The sequence below is a fragment of the Equus quagga genome, chromosome 11, assembly GCF_021613505.1.
Source record: "Equus quagga isolate Etosha38 chromosome 11, UCLA_HA_Equagga_1.0, whole genome shotgun sequence".
Taxonomy (NCBI): domain Eukaryota; kingdom Metazoa; phylum Chordata; class Mammalia; order Perissodactyla; family Equidae; genus Equus; species Equus quagga.
In genome coordinates this window covers 76,278,529-76,297,952 of record NC_060277.1, presented here as the reverse complement: position 1 = coordinate 76,297,952, position 19,424 = coordinate 76,278,529, and the positions used below count along the sequence as shown (strand labels likewise).

Genomic DNA, 19,424 nt, shown 5'->3' with positions numbered 1-19,424 from the left:
GATTTAATTGGTATCAGTGGAGCTCAGGCTCTTTTATTTTCCTTTCAAGACATGAAATGATTCTATTCTAAAGGCAGATTTGGGAGTAACTGCTCCAAAGTAACTAAACGTTGGTCTCCATAGTCATTTTTTGTAAATCTAAATTTATTTTATTTAAAAGACTATCCTGAAATTATCCTTCTTCCTCTTTTTGTACTGTCTGTTTTTTTTTTGAGATTGGCACCTGAGCTAACATCTGTTGCCAATCTTCTTTTTTTTCCTCCTCTTCTCCCCAAAGTCCCCCCAGTACGTAGTTGTGTATTTAGTTGTGAGAGCCTCTGGTTGTGCTGTGTGGGACACCGCCTCAACATGGCCTAATGAGTGGTGCCATGTCCACGCCCAGGATCCAAACCGGTGAAACCCTGGGCTGCCGAAGCAGAGCACGTGAACTTAACCACTCGGCCACAGGGCCGGCCTCTTGTCAGTCCTTTTATAAAATGAGAATGACAGTAGATATTAGGTTTGCTTGTTTTATTTGTAAATCTTCTTATCTGACAAAATAAAAAGTCATAAATTTTTAAAATCTATATTACTGGTGTGGGAAATCCAAAAGTCTGAGATCTCCTTATCCCCCTACATTTCCTGATAGATGGGCATCTGACAAACACTTTTTTTGTTTAAAGATTTTTTTTTTTCCTTTTTCTCCCCAAAGCCCCCCCGTACATAGTTGTATATTCTTCGTTGTGGGTCCTTCTAGTTGTAGCATGTGGGACGCTGCCTCAGCATGGTTTGATGAGCAGTGCCATGTCCGTGCCCAGGATTTGCACCAACGAAACACTGGGCCGCCTGCAGCAGAGAGCACAGACCTAACCACTCGGCCATGGGGCCAGCTCCCTGACAAATACTTTTGAACCAAGTAGTATTTTTCTTTTTAAAAAACAAAAACCATATTCAGTAAAATAAAACTAATTTCTCTCACAAAAGCTTTTATCCCATGAAATTTAATGTTGATTAAAACAAAATTGACCTTTCTGTCTCCCTTCTATTCTAAGGCAATGTTAGCAAACTTGTAGTTTCGTGGGAGAATTAGACTCTGTTAATATAATCTCAGGAGACTTCCATGTTCTTAAAACAGCTCGTGGAAGGAGGAGCGAGCTTATACAATCTAGCTTGTACTTTTTGTCTTCGGAGATGGGAGCGGAGGATTGAAGGTGGCAAAACCGTGTGGTTGCAGGAAGGAGACAGGGATGCTAACCCGGGGTGGGTTACTGTGCCAGGTACCTTGTTGAAGGAGGCGTTTTCATCCCCTTGTACGAAACACGGGAAACAAAATCAGTGTGGTTAAGTGACTTTCTGAGTTTTGAAGCTGCAAAAGCACCAAAGTTGGCCTTCAAACCAGGTCTGTGAACTATCAATTCGTCCATCTCACAACCCTGTGTCCACGCTGCCCTCTGTCCCCAGAACACTAATTTGGGATTAGACACTTTGAAACGTGGTTTCCTGAAACATGAGTGTCTCCCTTTCTGGAGTTTAAAATTCACAAGGACAGGAACAATGTCTGGCTCATTCATCTTTGCATCTTCATGCCTAACTAAGGCAAAAGCCATAGTGGGTACTCAGTAAGTATCTAATAAATAAATAAGGCTCCGTAAGCCGAATTACCCACAGGGCAACCACAGTCCTTCTCCTGAAAGTCCTCACAGAAGAACCAGCTCCCCAAATAAAAAGAGAAATAGGACTAACTTAGAATCCGCCCCGAAGAAAACCTCCGTTGGATTAGTGAAGAAGGAGGGAGCTAAGATTTATGGGACCGCTGTTACATTCCAGCTACTGTACTGGGTGCTTCATAAAGTTAAGTGTCAAGATATAAAAAACTTTTATTGTGATACCTGTATAACTCCATCCTTTCTCTGGAGTAAGAAGCCATAAATCTACCGCAGAGACACATGCCTGTTTAGGGACAGGAGAAGGAAGAAGTAAAGTGACCGTGTTTTGACCCAGGAGGCTTGAGAGAATCCTTGAAACAAGATCTGAGTCTTACCCAACTTCCATCCCTGGTGCTTCGGACGAGTGCTGGCACGTACTCAGTAGATGATCGAATGGCTGCTCGTGGTAGCGTGCTACAAGAGCAGGTGGAAGCTTATTGCATTCTGAAAAAGGATGGGGTAGCTTGGACACAAATAGGATTCCAGGGGATGGTGTGCCTGCAGCTGGCTAAAGCTTTGCCATGTGGTAGGATGGTAGTCAGAAATGGGGACGACAGTAGATAAAATACAGCAGTCCGGGAGATATCAATCTTGTTCCCTAGGACCAGCTTCATAAAGTGATTCATCCCAATCTTAACGTTTGTCTAAGAATGTAGTTGAGTGAATTTTTATCCCTTAAAAATCAACTTTACACTTGTAGGATATAGTACATAGGAACAGAAGATGCTCCAGAAATTGCACTGTAGACTCCATACTGAGAGCACCAGAGTGTACGGGGCGTACTTAAGTGCTGCTGTGCCCGGTACTCCACTTGGCTGGGAAGGAGAATGCATACATGAGAGGTAAGACTGGAAGGATAGATGAAGATCAAGGAGGAAGAGCATGAGTTTTACTCTTGTCAACAATGGGGAACCATTAGTGATAAGATCTCTGCTTTAATATGGTACTTGGTGTAATTAACAAAACCTCATGTATTTCCTCTTTTCTAGGAACAGCATGCTAATTAGATTACTTTAACAAAGAGAAGATATAAATTGAATGTTTTTGAAACTATTTTTGACAGTGAACTTCCTTTTTTTACTTAATTCAGTACAAATTTACTGTGTTCCAAGTTCTGTGCTGGGCACTTAGCCATTCTACCAGGTTCCCAGTGAGAAATCATCTCTTTGAACTCCCTTTTCTATTTTTTTAGATTTAATTTTTGAATCTAAGAACTACAAAAACAAAAAATAGGTAGTACATTTAGACGTTTCAAAATAGCAGTGAAAATCCTCTTCCTCATCATCCTTTTCTTTAGCTATCTCCGGAAAGCAGTTGTTTCTGTGTATCCTTTTAGACATATCCTATTACCCAAGCAAATAGGGCACATACTAGGGGACCAGCCCCGTTGCCTAGTGGTTAAGTGCTGCATGCTCTGCTTCAGCAGCCCAGGTTCATTTGCTAGGTGCAGACCTAAACCACTCGTTGGTGGCCATGCTGTGGCAGCAACCCACATACAAAATAGAGGAAGACTGGCACAAATGTTAGCTCGGGGCAAATCTTCAGCAAAAAAAAAGAGGGCACATATTAATTTTTTAAATTTTTTTAAAAAATGGAAGCACACTAGAAACTGTTCTCTACCTTTTAAGTTATATCTTGGCATTTGTTCCACAAAAACACCTTCCTGATCTCTTTTTCATGGCTGCATAGTATTCTACTTACATGGATGTAAAATTACTTATATAACCAGTCACCTACTGATGACTTGCATCTAATGTGCTATTTTCAACACTGGTAACAATTGTCATTTTACACATTTCAGTTTATCTGTAGAGAAATTCCTAAAGATGGAATTGTTAGGGTAAAGGTTAAATGCATAGTGATTTTAATAGGAAGCACTACATTACTCTCTTTAGAGTCGTACCAACTTATTTTCCCACTAGAAACGTCAAGTGCCCATTTCCCTATTTCTTGCCACCAGTGTTACTAGCAAACTTTCATCTTTAGCAGGTTACATCTGTGTTCTTGATCTCATTCCTTCCTTTTTTTGCTAACTTTTGGCTTTGGTCTTCTCTCTCCTCGTCCTCTCAGTTCACAATCATGCTCAACCTTCACATCCACTCCACAGAATTCTTCCTTTTACTGTCTCCCTCTTGCCCCATTTTCCGCATACTCTTTGTGATAAACTTCTCCAACTCATTTTCCTTTTACTAAATGCATTAAACCTGTTTTCTATCACCTAACTCCCTTGAAGTTGCCATCTTATTCATTTCCATTGTGTTATGGGACTACTACTTCCTGTTTGAAACTCCTCTTGGCTTCTCACTCTGCATATTAGTTCATTTTTATTCCTTTGTACTGCATCACCAGCCAACAGTTACTTCTCAGGCACTGACTTCACAACAGGCAGTTTTCTAGTGGTTGATCTTTCACCTGCACTATTACAGTAGCTTCCCAGTGTAGGGCTTCTCCCCTCCCAAATTCTTAAGAGCCCTGGCTCACGTGAAACAGTTATTTTGTGTCATCTGTGCAGTAAATCTCCAAATGCTTCCTAGAGCCTAAAATCCAAACCCTTAGCATGGCACATAGAGCTCTCAGTTCATGTCATCATGTCACCAAATATCTGAGCACCAACTAAGGCCATTAGGCAGTACTAAGGTCAGTGAGACTGACTTAGCAGTCTAATGAAAAGGTGACGAGTGCTTGAAAGAAATCCTTATAGCGAACTTGGGAAGCAAAGAGGGGCACTCAATTAAAAGCAACATGTGTAGAGGCAACAAGCTATTACTAATAAATAAAGCAAGAACAACTGAATTGTCAACTCTTCTGTAGTGTTTTCCCCAACTCTTCTAGACTTAACTTCAACAACTACTGACCTCATAGAATGTAGTATGTAATTTTATTATACAATATACCATTTTACTTTATAGTTTTCATAGCCCACTCTAGTCTATGAGGTTTTTTTTTTTCGGTGATGAAGATTAGCCCTGAGCTAACATCTGTGCCAGTCTTCCTCTATTCTTTGTATGTGGGATGCCTCCACAGCATGGCTGATGAGTGGAGTAGGTCCACACAGGATCCGAACCCCGGGAACCTGGGCCACCAAAGTAGAGTCCACAGAACTTAAACCACTTGGCCATGGGGCCAGCCCCTAGTCTATGAGCTTTGTAAAGGCCAAGATAAATTCTTTTTCATTAAAAAGAAAAAATCCACAACCAAAGATGTGTAGGTATTAGGCTAACTAATATTGACATTACTCTGAACTATAAACTGAAAAATATTTTTTCTGTATTACCACAAATAATATACTAGTTGCAGCTGATGTTACTAGAAGCAAAGCAGGAGTTCACGTGAACTTTCTTCTCAGTTTCTGGGAGCTCTGCCCGATGGGTGTACTCTTCTGGCTCTTCATCCTAGCCAAGCCAAAGGTTTACTGCATGGATTAACAATGCATCATAATATTAATAAAAACAAAACAATACAGCTTTTATATTATTGAACTTTATGTACAAAATCATTTGATTTCAAATAAACATTTAATGTAAAAACAAACGTTCTTTTAAACTGAATTTTTTTTTTACATCTACTGTACCATTCAAATGTTTTACCATCTTACATGATTTCTTCAAAATCTCTTATCAAGGGTACATATAGAAAAGCATTTTTTTATAAATAGAAACAAAGGGATTTTTTCAGCTTTTATTATAAGATGACATAAAAAGTTTACTCAACAGAAGTAATTTCATTACTATTTGGGGGAGGGAATCACCAACTTTTTGTGCAAACGATGCTAGCCTTCTTTTAAGCATTAAGAGCATAGCTGCTTAAGAAATGACATAAGCAATAATTCTACCCTACATCTCCCCTAAAATAATCTATTTGTACATATGTGCACAGCTTTAGCAAATTAAAGCCCGAGAGAAATGCTCGAGGTCCACTGTCCAGAGGCATGATCCGAGTTCACTGTAACTCTGCATTTGGAGAGCTCACCAATCAAGGAGTCTGTAATGAAAGCTGCAGTTTCCCTCCTTCCTATTTTTTAACACAAAAATCAATGACTAAGAACTTAATACTGGATGACAAATCACATCCACACTATTAGTTAAATAGCCTCACAGTTAAACACATCTTAAAGACCAATCAAATCAGTATTTACATTTTATAAATTTCTGAAGACACCATTAGAAAGCTTATATATCCCTTCATTAAACAAAATAGGGAACTGCATCTGATGGTGGTGGAATGAAATAAAAAAATTAAAAATACCTGTATTTACAGCAGCATTGATCCTTTATAAATAAAGAATATGAAAATGCAATTATCTTTAAGGAGAATAAAAAATCGAGGTGATGTTGCTCAACCACAGTGCTTGGAGCTGGAATAGAAACCTATTGGTGCTTGTTAATGTGCCAGTAGTGAAACCACTTTCTGTTGGAGAAAATCCAACTGCAAATATGTGCAGAAAACACATAACACAGGGCAAAATTGCTCAAAACGATTCAAGTCAGCTTATCTGTATTGGATATTCTAATCATGAAATACATTACAAAGACATCCTTGCAAAGAAAAAAAGTTCCAACATTTTCTGGTTCATTTTTATAGAACATTTCCTCCCTCAAAGTGGCATCTTGAAAATCTCAAACTCATTCTTCCCTTGGTTTACAATCCTAATGAAAAGATGTGGACAGCTGAATTTTCCATGTGATTACCTAATTGATAAAACAAAAACAGCAAAATGTTCAAGTTTAAAAAATATACTGGGTGAGCAATGCACTAAAATTATCCACATAAAAACAAATGGTCAGTAACCTTATAGACCAACATGACACTTCACTGTTGACAATTTGAAAAATTAACATCTTCTCAAACAGGCCTAAGATGAAGAAGTGCTATTTTAAAATTGTAAAATGAACTTATATAATGCAAAATATCTTACATTGTAATTTTTCATTCCAAATTGATAAAATGATTTCAAAATCAAGGATCAAGGTTTGATTGCAAATAATAATGCAACATAATTTCACAAAAAATCTTCAATTTTTAAAAAAGGGAATCACATTCCAATTTTCCCTCCCCAAGAAAATGTCTCACAATTACAAAGTAGAAAAACGGCCAGTCACAATGCAAAAAACATAATTTAAATATATGAAATAACTTCCAGATTATCAATTCAATATATTTCATAAGACAACTGTTGAAGTTAAAAATACTTTCTTTGAAGTATTGCTTTTCATGCTCAAACTAGAGAATGTTTTAATGACATCAATAAAACTGATATATATCTAATCTGCATAATGAAGTGAAGTAGAACCCTGATAAAAATATCCTTGTTGAAATCATTTACTTCATCTAACAGTGCCTGTTTGGAACTTATGATGAAAAACAGAAACAAAACTCTTCCTAGAGGCTGAATTCCCTAGAATGCAATTTCAGTGTTTGTCCATAACATGGGGTTAGGCCTTTTCTTTTCAGAGTTTTTGCTTTTTGCTCTGTTTTGAAACCCCTGAGACACCGTCTGTTTCCAAAGCTTTCTCTTTTGAGTTAATGTCACTAAATCCGTTTGCTGTCCCATTTTGTTCTTCAGTGATTTCTTCATTTGCAGGGGAAGCAGATTCTCCTTTTTCTAATTTTTGCTGCATTTCACGGAGCTTGGTAACAGCTTTATCTATTGACATTATGCTAATAAGATTAAAGTCATGCATGCTGACTAGATGAAGCATGAAGTTTCGACATAAATTCTTCTTAATTATTTTCTGTCCATAGTTTTCTACAAACAGCATACAGGCATGATTCATTTGATTGTCAGCAATAAACCTATTTAATAAAAACAACACAAAACATCAATAGCGATACAAACCATTTTTGTCAAATGCAACAGTGATAACTATTATAGAACAGGAGGACTATACCCAAATCCAGTAAGTGATGATTTAACAAGTAGTAAACTATGGTGACTCTGAGATTCAATCACCTGCGTGAGCTCACCATTTTAGAAATTTAAAGAGATTTAATTTAACCAGAGCTTAAACAGATGTCATTTCTGTTTTTCCTAACGAAATTACATACAGCAGTATTAAAGTATAAAATATTTTCTCTTGCCAGCACCACTTTCATTAACATTTTACACACACCCTAACTATCCCCTTTATTCTCTCCTGTAATCTTGACAATAATTTCCTATTTCAGAAGCAGTGTTTCTCTACATTTTCAGCTCATGGTAAATCTTTGAAAAAATGAAGATGTCACATCAAATGTGGTACAGTGTAGCTGTGTTGGTGGAAAGCGAGTAGAGTGCATATACAGTGCATAAAATTTGAGAACCAAATAGGAGAATGGCTGCTTAGTTACCCACTGAAACTGAGAGTCCAACAGAGTCCATAGGCCTGCCTGCAGATTTTTAGAAACACAAATAGCTTACCCAACTACCTGCCACTTTATAATGCCAGTACATAATGAACCTCAATAGTTGTTATGCTAACAGATTTGGATCAAGGAATTAAAACGAAACTCAATGAAGTAATTTGACCAAAATTCTATCTTGAAACTGGCATGTCAGGACAAAAAGAAAAATAGATTTAACCCAAGTCTCTACATACATACTTTACCATAACTGAGGTTTAATGACTAGATCAGGGACCAGGCGAACGTTTCTATAAAAGGCTAGACAGTAAATATTTTAGGCTTTGCAATATTTAGGCTTTGCAAGTCTATGTGATCTCTGTCATCTTCCTCTTTTTTCTTTTTTACAACCCACTAAAAATGTGAACGCTATTCTTAGCTCAAGGCAGTATACAAAAAAAAGCTTAGGGGCCATGCACCCAGCCATCTGGACTAGAACTTCTGCACCAACTCCTCTTTACTCTCCAAGAGTTAGGAAACAAAAGTGTCCCCTCCCATTTATTTTACTTATCTATAAATGAAAAAACCTTGGATGCTTGTGCTATGGAAGAAGACCTTACATAAGGATCTAATAATAAGGTAGAGAAGAAAAAGTATGTGTATTGACAAGTAAATAGTTCATACAGGGAAGGAGACAGACCTGAGGAAAAACAATGCTTTCGAGCATACTTTTAGCCACAAAGGCACGAGAACTAAGGATTGTTCTATCTTGACCTCTATGAAACAGTAACAAGAAATCAGAAAAGCTACTTATATTTTATTCTGAATAATTATGCAATTTAAAAAAATTGTGGTAGTAACTGTGATAAGTAATTTTCAGGATTTCTAGCATGTAGCACATAGCATATTATTTTTGTATTCCCTGGCAATAAAAAGAATGAAAACTGGGGTCCAGCCCAGTGGCACAGTGGTTAAGTTCGTGCGCTCTGCTTTAGCAGCCCAGAGTTGACTGATTTGGATCCCAGGCACAGACCTAGCACCACTCGTCAAGCCACACTGGCAGCATCCCACATAAAATAGAGGAAGACTGGCACAGATGTTAGCGACAATCTTCCTCAAGCAAAAAAGAGCAAGATTGGCAATGGATATTAGCTCAGGGCCAATCTTCCTCTCACACACACAAAAATAAAAATAAAAAAAAAAAAGAATGAAAACTGGGGCCAGCCCAGTGGTCATAGTGGTGAAGTTCATGCACTCCGCTTCGGTGGTCCAGGGTTCATAGGTTTGGATCCTGGGCGTGGACCTAGCACCGCTTGGTAAGCCATGCTGTCGTGGCATCTCACATAAAATGGAGGAAGACTGGCACAGATGTTAGCTCAGCAACAATCTTCCTCACAAAAAAAAGTAAAGAAAACTGGGTCATTAAAAAGAAAAAAGACTTATTTTAAAAATAAAAACCTGCTATTAGATGGAACTTGCACCTTGCTTACACATTCTTTGAACATTATCATTTTCCTTTCTGCAATTATAATAATTTGGATTAGGATAACTCTTAGGACAGACTTTAACAGAATTTTAAATACATTTGAACACGGGTAGATTTATAGAATGTGAAGCAGCAAAAAGAGCATAAAAGGAAATGCAGTATTTAAATTTAGAAATACCCTACCCATGCTTCATGACATGGAGATTCCATAGTTTCATCACTTCTTTCTCTCCTTCATTAACATCAGAAAATTCCTCAATTTGCTAAAAACGAAAAAAAGAAAAAATATCTATTAAATGCAGAATAAATACAATTGGTATTTCTAAGAAAAAATGTAATAATGCCAAAAAGAGAATTTTTTGTAACTAAAAATAACTTATTTATACAGCAAAGTGGCAATGTTTCTTAAAAACAACTTCTATTTTAGTACTTTTAAAAGGGAAATCCTAAGTTATGAAACAGTTACCAATGAATAAAATGAAAAAGAAAAATACAGTATCATAAGAAGAAAATCTGTATTTCCATTACGTGGTAATTATTTAAGTGACACATTACAAACATTGTGGATTCTTGGGGCTGGCCCCATGGCCAAGTGGTTAAGTTCGCAAGCTCAGCTGCAGCAGCCCAGGGTTTCGCCGGTTCGGCAACTGGCACAGATGTTAGTGACAATCTTCCTCAAGCAAAAAAGAGCAAGATTGGCAATGGATATTAGTTCAGGGCCAATCTTCCTCTCACACACACAAAAATAAAATAAAGATTAAAAAAAAAAAATGAAAACTGGGCGCAGACATGGCACCGCTCATCAGGCCATGCTGAGGCAGCATCCCGCATGTCACAAGTAGAAGGACCCACACTAAAAGTACACAACTATGTACAGGGGTGCTTTGGGGAGAAAAAGGAAAAATAAAATCTTTAAAAAAAAAAAATTTGTGGATTCTTGAATTTCTTAATTTAGAAAAAACTCCTTTACACTAAGTCAAAAGTTTAATTCATATGAAACAAGTTTTCAAATAGAAATCATTTAATCATAAAATTCTAAAGTCACTGTCAATAAAGATAATAATAATTACTGTAATCGTTTTTTCTCTTAGCCATTCAGGATCTTTTTCATCTTCACTATCTACTTCCATTTCTTGTGGACGGAGAGGTAAACAAGTATCACTATGGAAATACAGACGATTGTGTCCACTACTGTATGTTCGTTGCTGTTCCACTTCTCCATCTTCGGATTCGAGAAATTCAGACATGCTTGCTTTTGTTCGTTTTGGCCTAATGAAAAGAAATGCTGATGTAATATTAAGTGACAAGAATACGGTTCTTTATATTTCACACCAGCCAAATAGAGTATATTCCTTTCTTACAAGTTTTTACCTAGATATGCACACACAAACTTCCACTGGAGAGTTCTTTAATCCCCCTCCTGCAGCAGTAATGACATTAACATGTAAAACACAAGGAAAAGCTACAAAAAGGAAGTGAGAAAACCCCTGTAGAAAGAGGAGCTGGGGAGGGTTATAAAGCAGTATACCCCCCAGAGACTTAGCTAATACTGAAATAACGATTCCCACCTAAATAGTGGCTTTGTCTGGCTCCCTTTTGTTCCTCCAACATCATCAATAAAAGTCAGAGAATAAACTTTTGTTGTCTGACCTTTATACTTACCTGCACACTAGAATGTGTGTGATAGGCGTTCTCTTTACTGGTCCATTACGACTAAAAGCAAATCCCGGCTGGCGGTGAATATCCTGAGGATTTCCTGCATAGGAGCCATCGTAACACTCGTTGATAGAAACATCTATCCTAGCACCTTTTGGATGATACTGTAACAAAAATGGCAAGGTGTTTAGGAAATAAAAATATTAATTATCCTACCCCAAATACCTATCCCTCCAATTTAATTAATTAAAAAGTACTTGTGGGTTCTTAATGTTTTGAAAACTAAAATGAGCCAGGAATACTGGCATGGTGCAGAGGAAGTCAGAAGACCTGGAGTCAAAAAGATTTGTGTTAAAATCCTGGCTGTGCCATTTACTGGCTTGGTAACTTTGTACAAATTATTCTTGTCTGAGCAAGAATAAGGAAACTGCAACTTAATTCAAAGAGTTGGTCTGGGGATTATGTGAGTATCTATATAGGTATACTATGCAAATGTATGTAAACTTTGAATCATTCATTGTAGTTCATGCGTATAGCATCCATCTAATGCAGAAATTTTGGTATTTTGTACAAAGTACAATTTTTGAAAGTCAGACTGTTATAATGTATAGTATATTATTGTTAAGAAAAAAATGAAAAGTTACTTACAACATAATTGAAGATAAATCTGCTATGGCAGAGTTTAAGATGCTTGAGTAAACTATAAAGTTTGCGGCAGTTCAGAGTGCACCAAGGGCAATGAAGGTCATCTCTTGCTTCAGTTTGTTGTCTTGTATTGTTGTTATAAAGGAACTTTAAAATAACAAAAAGCAAAAAAAGCAAATCTCCAATTTACACATCTCAACATATTTTATTTTCAATATCACCTTTTAAAAATAGTTAAAACAATTTAAAAGGAAAATCAAATTAGAGACATTCTTCTTATTTAAATATGCCAAAATATTTCAGATGTAACATGCAAAACAAAGGCATTTCATGATTACTTAAAAAAGAAGAGTCAGCTTTGTTTACCTGATAAAATATTCTTAATTTTTGTCGGTTTTCATTTGAAGTATCTTTTTCTTTTCTTGTTTGTAGATCTGTAGTCAATGATTCTTTAACAGCTGAAAATAAATACTTTTATATTTAATACAAATACTTCCTTCTAAAAAGTGAAATAACAGATCTTGCGAAAATAATTAAACATTGAAAGTTTCACAGAATTCTACTTGTGGTATTTAATAGAATCTTTGTCTCACTCTCAACTGATGATCATGGGAACGATCCTTAATCAGCACCTCTAATCAGATATTAAGGTTTGAATATCAGCAGGAGCCATTTTTTTCCTTTAAAAACCTCTTCTGTCCTAAACCATTATAAAAGCAACCCCAAGTAATTCCACGCAGTCACTATATGTCACTTTATACTGTTTCAAGCACTCTGAGGTCAGTGTGTAGTTGTGATTGGTCTTTGTATTCCCAGTGCACAACTGTAAGCAGAGATCCACTAAGTGTTTAACAGAAATTAAATTAAAAATTATTGTATTGCTATCACTCCAAATCCAAAAGATAGTTACTGTTAATAATTTTAGTATATTTCTTTACACATCATATAATTTTATACATAACTTTTTTTCTCAGTTTCTTTGAAACTCTTTTACCTATTTGACTTGCTGCAGAGTATTCTGAGAAGTGCCCAGACCACAATTTATTTGGGAAATCTTTCCCCTGATGGAGGCCATTTCTTTCTCTTTAATCTTACTCTTACAGTGACTTGCACACAAGGAATGGACATGAGTGGTCAATGTCAAAGACAGCTGTCTTAAGCCTTCTGCCTTCTTTAAACAGACTTAGATAAAAACACATGGATGCTTTCAGGTCAAGAGCAGTGTTCCTATCAGGCAGATACAAAATGACAGAACACTGCAACCAGGGCCTTAAATCAGCAGAGCTAACTACATCTGTCAATGTTTTTTCACTTAAAAGTTTACTGTGAAATTTAACCTGGTAAAATTCAGGTTATGATGATCCTCTTCCAGCCCTAAAATTGTAAAAACCCTCTGAAATACTGAATTCAGTTCTACAACATACACAAATTTTTATGTGAATTATAAAAAGCACACAGTGCAAAAGCCCTTAATACCTGCAATTCCAAAATCTAAAAAGCTCTGAAAACCAATTGTTTTCTCATGAGTTTGAGGCAAATTTATTTAGTAGAAAAAGTTGTCTTAAATTGGCATGCGGCTATCTAGAGACCTCATTTGGAAGTGTTATATGATACATAGCATATATGCTATCTTCTATATCACGCTTCTAAAATTGAAAAAAAACCAAAAAATTCCCAGACACATCTGGCACAGAGGTTTTGGATAATGGACTGCTGATCAGTACTTCAACACAAAACTTTACATTTAATATAGGAGAATGTTAATTTACCATTGCTCATAATTTGTCTGTCTTAATAAGTCAATATTTCCCAAAGAATTATTATTGGAGCAAAAGACAAACAAATTAATCTAAAGCCTAAGTCCTAACTCTGCAGAGCATTACTTTGACAGCAATGTTTTCTCACCAATAGTTTGAGTAGGTTTAACTGAACCAGGCTTGTTTTCTTGATGGAGACTCTCTGAATTTCTAGTGGCAAGAGGCTTGGCAATAGGAGCTGTGGATTTATCATTGGTCTCTCCTGTCCAACGAAGAGTGAACTGCAACGTAGGTCCCTGAGAAAATGTTTCAAATGGAGGCAGCCTCTGAAAAAGAAAAGACATGAAAAGAGTGAAGATTTCATAGAATGAATTGAAAGAAACTGTAGGAATAAAAAAATACATGTTTATTATGATAAGTTAGTGTGGATTTGATCTAAATCAACAGATTTTTTCCTTGAAAACCCAAAACACCTCCAGGGATGGCCAGGCAAGTAAGGTCAATGTATGGCACAGACGAGCCTGTAGTACTGGAGAGCTCAGGCTGTCGAAGAGAGGCAGCAGCTAATCAGCAATTGTGATATGTGCAAACACAGGCCCAGTACAGCCAGATTTTCAGATTTTTCAAAAGAAGTCAGAAACCCAAGTTCTCATGGGAAATGTTCCCATTGTTATATATTGGTAACCAACTAAAAAGTGTCTTGAGAAACAACAAAACACAAAAACCCAAAGCCTGCCACCTTGCAACCTCTCTTGGATGACCAATACACTTTCTTTGTGTAAACTGAACAGTTATAGCAATTAGTAATTTTCCTTGATTTCTCTCAGCTTCATTGACGACTGCTGAACTATCTTGGCTTTCCTCCTTCACCTATCATCACTTAAAAGATAACTCTTCTTTTGGTCTCCTTAATTCCTAGCTAACATTTAGCTATCTGCCCCACTCGCTCACTCATCCTCAAGGACTTACCTATTAGGCTGATGATCCCAAATTGATTCTCCATTCTTTATACTAAGCTCTAAACCTGTATATCTCCCAACTGTCTCTTGGACAAAGCCACTTGAATGATATCAATGTCCCTTGAACTAAAATATCTTAAATGTGCATCTATTCTTTTCTTTCCTTCCCAGGTACAATTATTTTTGTTTCCAGCATTATCATTCTAGTAGTGACCCTCAGTTAAAAATTTTAGAATTACATCTGACCCCTATTTTTCCCTTTGTTTCTCTTATATAATCACCTAGTAAAGATCCTTACTACCTTATTACTACAGTATCCCAGCTGCTCTCCCTGCTTCCAGTTTTCACTTCTCAATCCATATACAGGAGACTAAATTATCTCCTTAAAGACTGCTTTCATGCTAGCCTTTTTTATAGAAACCTTCAATGGGCTCCTGTTTACTGCCATACAAGCTGAAATTCCTTCTACATCTTTATTATAAATAATCCTCTTCAAACTATAATTTTAGACTGGAATGAGGTAAAAGTGTGATCATATAAACTGGTTTTGACGCAATAAGTCCATATTTAGGAATTTATCTTATAAAAATACTTGCAATTCAAAAAGATACATGTACGTGTATATTCACTACAACATTTTTGAAAATGTAAAAAAGATTAAAATAACAATTATCCATTAAAAGTGGCATTGGTTTAGTTAGTTGAGACATTTATTTAAAAGAATACCAGAGCTTTTAAAAAGAAGCAAATCTAGGGGCAAGCCTGGGAGTGTAGTGGTTAAGTTCACACACTCCGCTTCGGCAGCCCGGGGTTGGCAGGTTCAGATCCTAGCAGCAGACCTACACAACCGCTTATCAAGCCATGCTGTGGGAGGCACCCCACATACAAAATAGAGGAAGATGGGCACAGATGTTAGCTCAGGGCCAGTCTTCCTCACCAAAAAAAGGAGGATTGGTGGTGGATGTTAGCTCAGGACTAATCTTCCTCACAAAAACATTAAAAAAAATAAAAAGAAGCAAATATATATGATCTGATTTAAAAGGATGCCCATTTCATATTGCCTCAAACAATTTCTTGTGAAAAACCAACAACTCATATATATAATCCTTATTGTTTCATGGATAAACTTTAAATAAGAAATTTAAAACATAAAGATAATAAATACCTGCAGAAAATTCAAACACTATAGATAAGTATAAAGAAATAAAAATTATTTGAAATCCCATCACCGGGAGATAACCCCTATTATTAATTTTAGAAAAAGTAGGAGTATGTATACTATTATATAAAAATTAAATGATGGAAATCTTCTCGTCACAGTATTGTCCTTTTTAAAAACGGCTATCTTTTTAGATTTAAGGTGTTTCCAATTTTTCATTATTTAAAAAATTTTTACAAGACCTGTTACCTACATTTTTTCAGTTAACCAGGTACTACCTTGTGAGAAAACTGTAGAACTGGAATTAACTGTTAATGACTATATACACAATTTAAATTTTTACCCACATTGCCAGTCTGCCCTCGAGTAAGGCTGTACCAAGTTATTCCCAGACTGAAGCATTATTTGGGAGTGTGTCCTCACATCTCCAAATAGAAACCGTCAATCTTTTCAACTGTTGTCAAGCTAGCAGTCAAAAGTAGCATCTCTAATTTTGTTTGCATGTTGAATACTAATAAGGCTTATCATCTTTTTAAAAGGTTGCTGGCAATCTATATTTGCTGCTTTACTCACTTTTCTAATTAGATTATTTTTTCTTATTGGTTTATAAAACTACATATTCATATTAGCCTTTTGTATGTTACAAATATTTTCCCCAGTCCATCATTTGCTTTTAACTTTAGATTTTTGCAGTAAAAAAACGATTCACTTTAATCAGTCATTTTAATTTTTTTAATTTTTTTTGAGGAAGATTAGCCCTGAGCTAACTACTGCCAGTCGTCCTCTTTTTTGCTGAGGAAGCCTGGCCCTGAGCTAACATCCGTGCCCATCTTCCTCTACTTTATACGTGGGACGCCTACCACAGCATGGTGTGCCAAGCGGTGCCATGTCCGCACGGGGGATCCGAACCAGCGAACCCCGGGCTGCTGAGAAGCGGAACGTGTGAACTTAACCACTGCACCACCGGGCTGGCCCCTAATCAGTCATTTTTATTTTATGCTTTCTAGCTTTTGCATCATACTCAGAAGGTCTTTTCTCATAGCAAGATTATATTACTTTTCACCTACATTTTTCACTGAAGTTATGTTAATTTTTACATTTATGTTTATGAGCCTTCTGGAATTCATCAGGTCTAAGTTTATTTCCAGATGGCTACAGACCAGTTCTGTTACAATTAATGAACAGTTAGTCCATCTTTCCCACACAGATCTGACACCAATTCTAAACTCCAAATGTACATGAAACTATTTCAGGACTATGCTTCAGTGATCTACTTATCTATTCCTATGCTTATACCATGCAATTTAAGTTCTTTTAACTTTACAGTATGTTCTACTATCTGGTAAGTAAAGGTTCTTAGAAATTTTCCATAATTTTCCTTCATATTGTTACATATCCCGGGTTAACTGAGACTAATGTTAAAGCTTAAAGAAATCCTTTTGGGATTTTGCTTGTGATGGTACACTGACCAAATATATTTAGAAATAAATGTCAATGTTATTCTGTTGAGTCTGCCTATCCAAGAAATATACACATGCCTATTTATTCTTTTAAGTCTCTTAGAAGAGTTATTTAAGTATGCTTCATCTAAGTTCTGCAGATTTCTTGATAAATTTATTACTAGTCATCATGTTACCTGCTGTTAGTATGAATGGGATTTAAAAGAGCAGTTAACATTTATTGAGCACTTATTTTATGCCAGGCATGGTGCTAAGCATATTTCATTAATTATTTCATTTTATCCATCAATTCTATGCCTCGTTTTAAGAATGAGAAAACTGAGACACAAAAATTTAAGTCACCTGCCAGATGCCACATAGCTAGGAGTAGAGATTTGAACCTGGCAGTCTGGCTCCAAGGACGATGACTTCCATTATATACTATGACTAGGTAATTTTTACTTTACTTTTTCAAAGTATAAAAACAAAGGACTCTTTACTTCCAACATGAATTTGCAATTGGGGAAGAAAACATCAATAAAAAATGGGAGTTCATAACTACAACGTGCTCAACCTTCTAAGTAGTCCATACCTTCCCATCAAGAATAGTCTCCCATGTTGCTCTTTTCTTGCTTATTGGACATTCTTCCATTTCCTGCATGGCTACTTCATATTCCCCATCTAAAAGCTGTAAGCGCCTGTTAGACAAACACATACACTTTAAAGTAACCTGTGTATTATTGTAAGTATACAAACTCTGCATCTTTAGATTGATACTAAAAAGCATTTATTAAATTTATAAACTAACTTATATACCCAACAAGATTTTCTACACTCCATTCCTGATAAAAGCAATTTTAATGATTTGCACTAATAACTATTATTATTAGAAAATTATTTCATCACTGTAGCTACTCAGATATAACTTTAAACATTTAATGTATAATATGTCTAAGATCTCAAACTTGGTAAGTTTTAAACATTAAGTATAAAGCATGTGTTCAGGCTTTATATTTTTAAAAATAGGATAAAAACAGTGTTACAATACTTGCCTTAGGGAACCACTAAGAATTACACCTGTTATTTTTAACTATTGTAAATATTTGAACTAGAATTCTTGACTTTTATACTTGACCAGGAAACTAACTGATGATTATAAAGATGACTCTGATAAGTACAAGATCCTGGGGGCACCTGGCACATATAGGTGCTCAATAAACATTTCACGGATGAATGAATAAATGAAATACTGGTTGAATCAAAGAATCAATTAAATTATACCCATACTCACTGTATAGTTTAAATGTGTATGTACATATGTGTGTGTGTATATATAGTTTATATTATTTCTTTCATACTTTTAAACACTGGTAACATTACTATCCTAAACACGATTCTTCAACAATGCTCAATAATTAATTGTATATAGCAAGAAACTGGCTTCTCTTCATCAGTTTTGGAGAAATTCTGTGAGGTGATAATAGCTAACATTTATTGAGTGCTTACTATGTGCCAGGCACTATTTTAAAGATTTTACATGGTTCATTTAATCTTCCCAACAACTCTATGAAGTAGATGCCTTTACTTCTTTTTCAGAAGAGGAAACTGAGGCCAGAGAAGTTAACTAACTTGTCTTAAGACAACACAGTAAAGAGCCAGAGCTAGCAGCTGAATCCAGGTAGTCTGTCTCCCAAGTCTGGCTCAACAACAAATGATTCTGAGACTTAAGAATTTTTATCGTGATGCTGTGCTACTTGAATTTATTCTATTTCGACAGCACATCAGCAAAGTTATTCAACTTAATATTTTAAAAAGCTGATTGCTTTCCTTATGTATCTGGCTACATAATACTCTATTTTATGGTCGTACATTTGATAGCTACAATCCAATTAACTTTCCTACCTGTAATGGATGAGGAGGCTCTTTTTCCCCACAGCCTCATCAACAGTTATTTATCTAGTTTTTGATCTCTGCTAAACCAGTAAGTGAATAAATGACATCTCAGTATACTTTTATATTCAGATGTCTTATCTTTTAACTGATTAAGAATTATATATACATATATTTTCTTTTTTTATAAACATTTTTATTATCCCTTGCTGATTATATTGGGCTGTGGTGTTTTTCTTTTTAATTAGTATGACCTTTTTGTATTAGAGGAATGAGAAATCTATCTATAGTAGGAATTGAAATTAATTTCCCCCCAACTTGTCATTTTTATTTTCACTTGGCTTATGATGGCTTTTTTGTTTTCAGAAGAAGGTTTTTATTTTGCTCAACATTTCATTCTTTTTCTATATTGCTTTTGAATTTTGGTCAT

The 19,424-nt window shown here is 35.9% G+C and overlaps 1 protein-coding gene across 2 annotated transcripts in view; it reads right to left on the bottom strand.

Moving 5' to 3' along the window:
- Positions 1–5,149: 5,149 nt before the first annotated feature.
- Positions 5,150–19,424, bottom strand: part of SUZ12 (SUZ12 polycomb repressive complex 2 subunit) — a 40,096-nt gene continuing 25,821 nt past the window's right edge. For both annotated transcript variants that reach the window (XM_046676913.1, XM_046676914.1), the window contains 8 exons: positions 17,697–17,802; positions 13,696–13,873; positions 12,157–12,248; positions 11,794–11,937; positions 11,152–11,309; positions 10,560–10,758; positions 9,673–9,752; positions 5,150–7,478 (listed from right to left, as the gene is read on the bottom strand). In XM_046676913.1, coding sequence (XP_046532869.1) covers positions 7,133–7,478; positions 9,673–9,752; positions 10,560–10,758; positions 11,152–11,309; positions 11,794–11,937; positions 12,157–12,248; positions 13,696–13,873; positions 17,697–17,802 — 1,303 coding nt within the window. In that variant the 3' untranslated portion in view covers positions 5,150–7,132. The remainder of the gene's footprint in view (positions 7,479–9,672; positions 9,753–10,559; positions 10,759–11,151; positions 11,310–11,793; positions 11,938–12,156; positions 12,249–13,695; positions 13,874–17,696; positions 17,803–19,424) is intronic.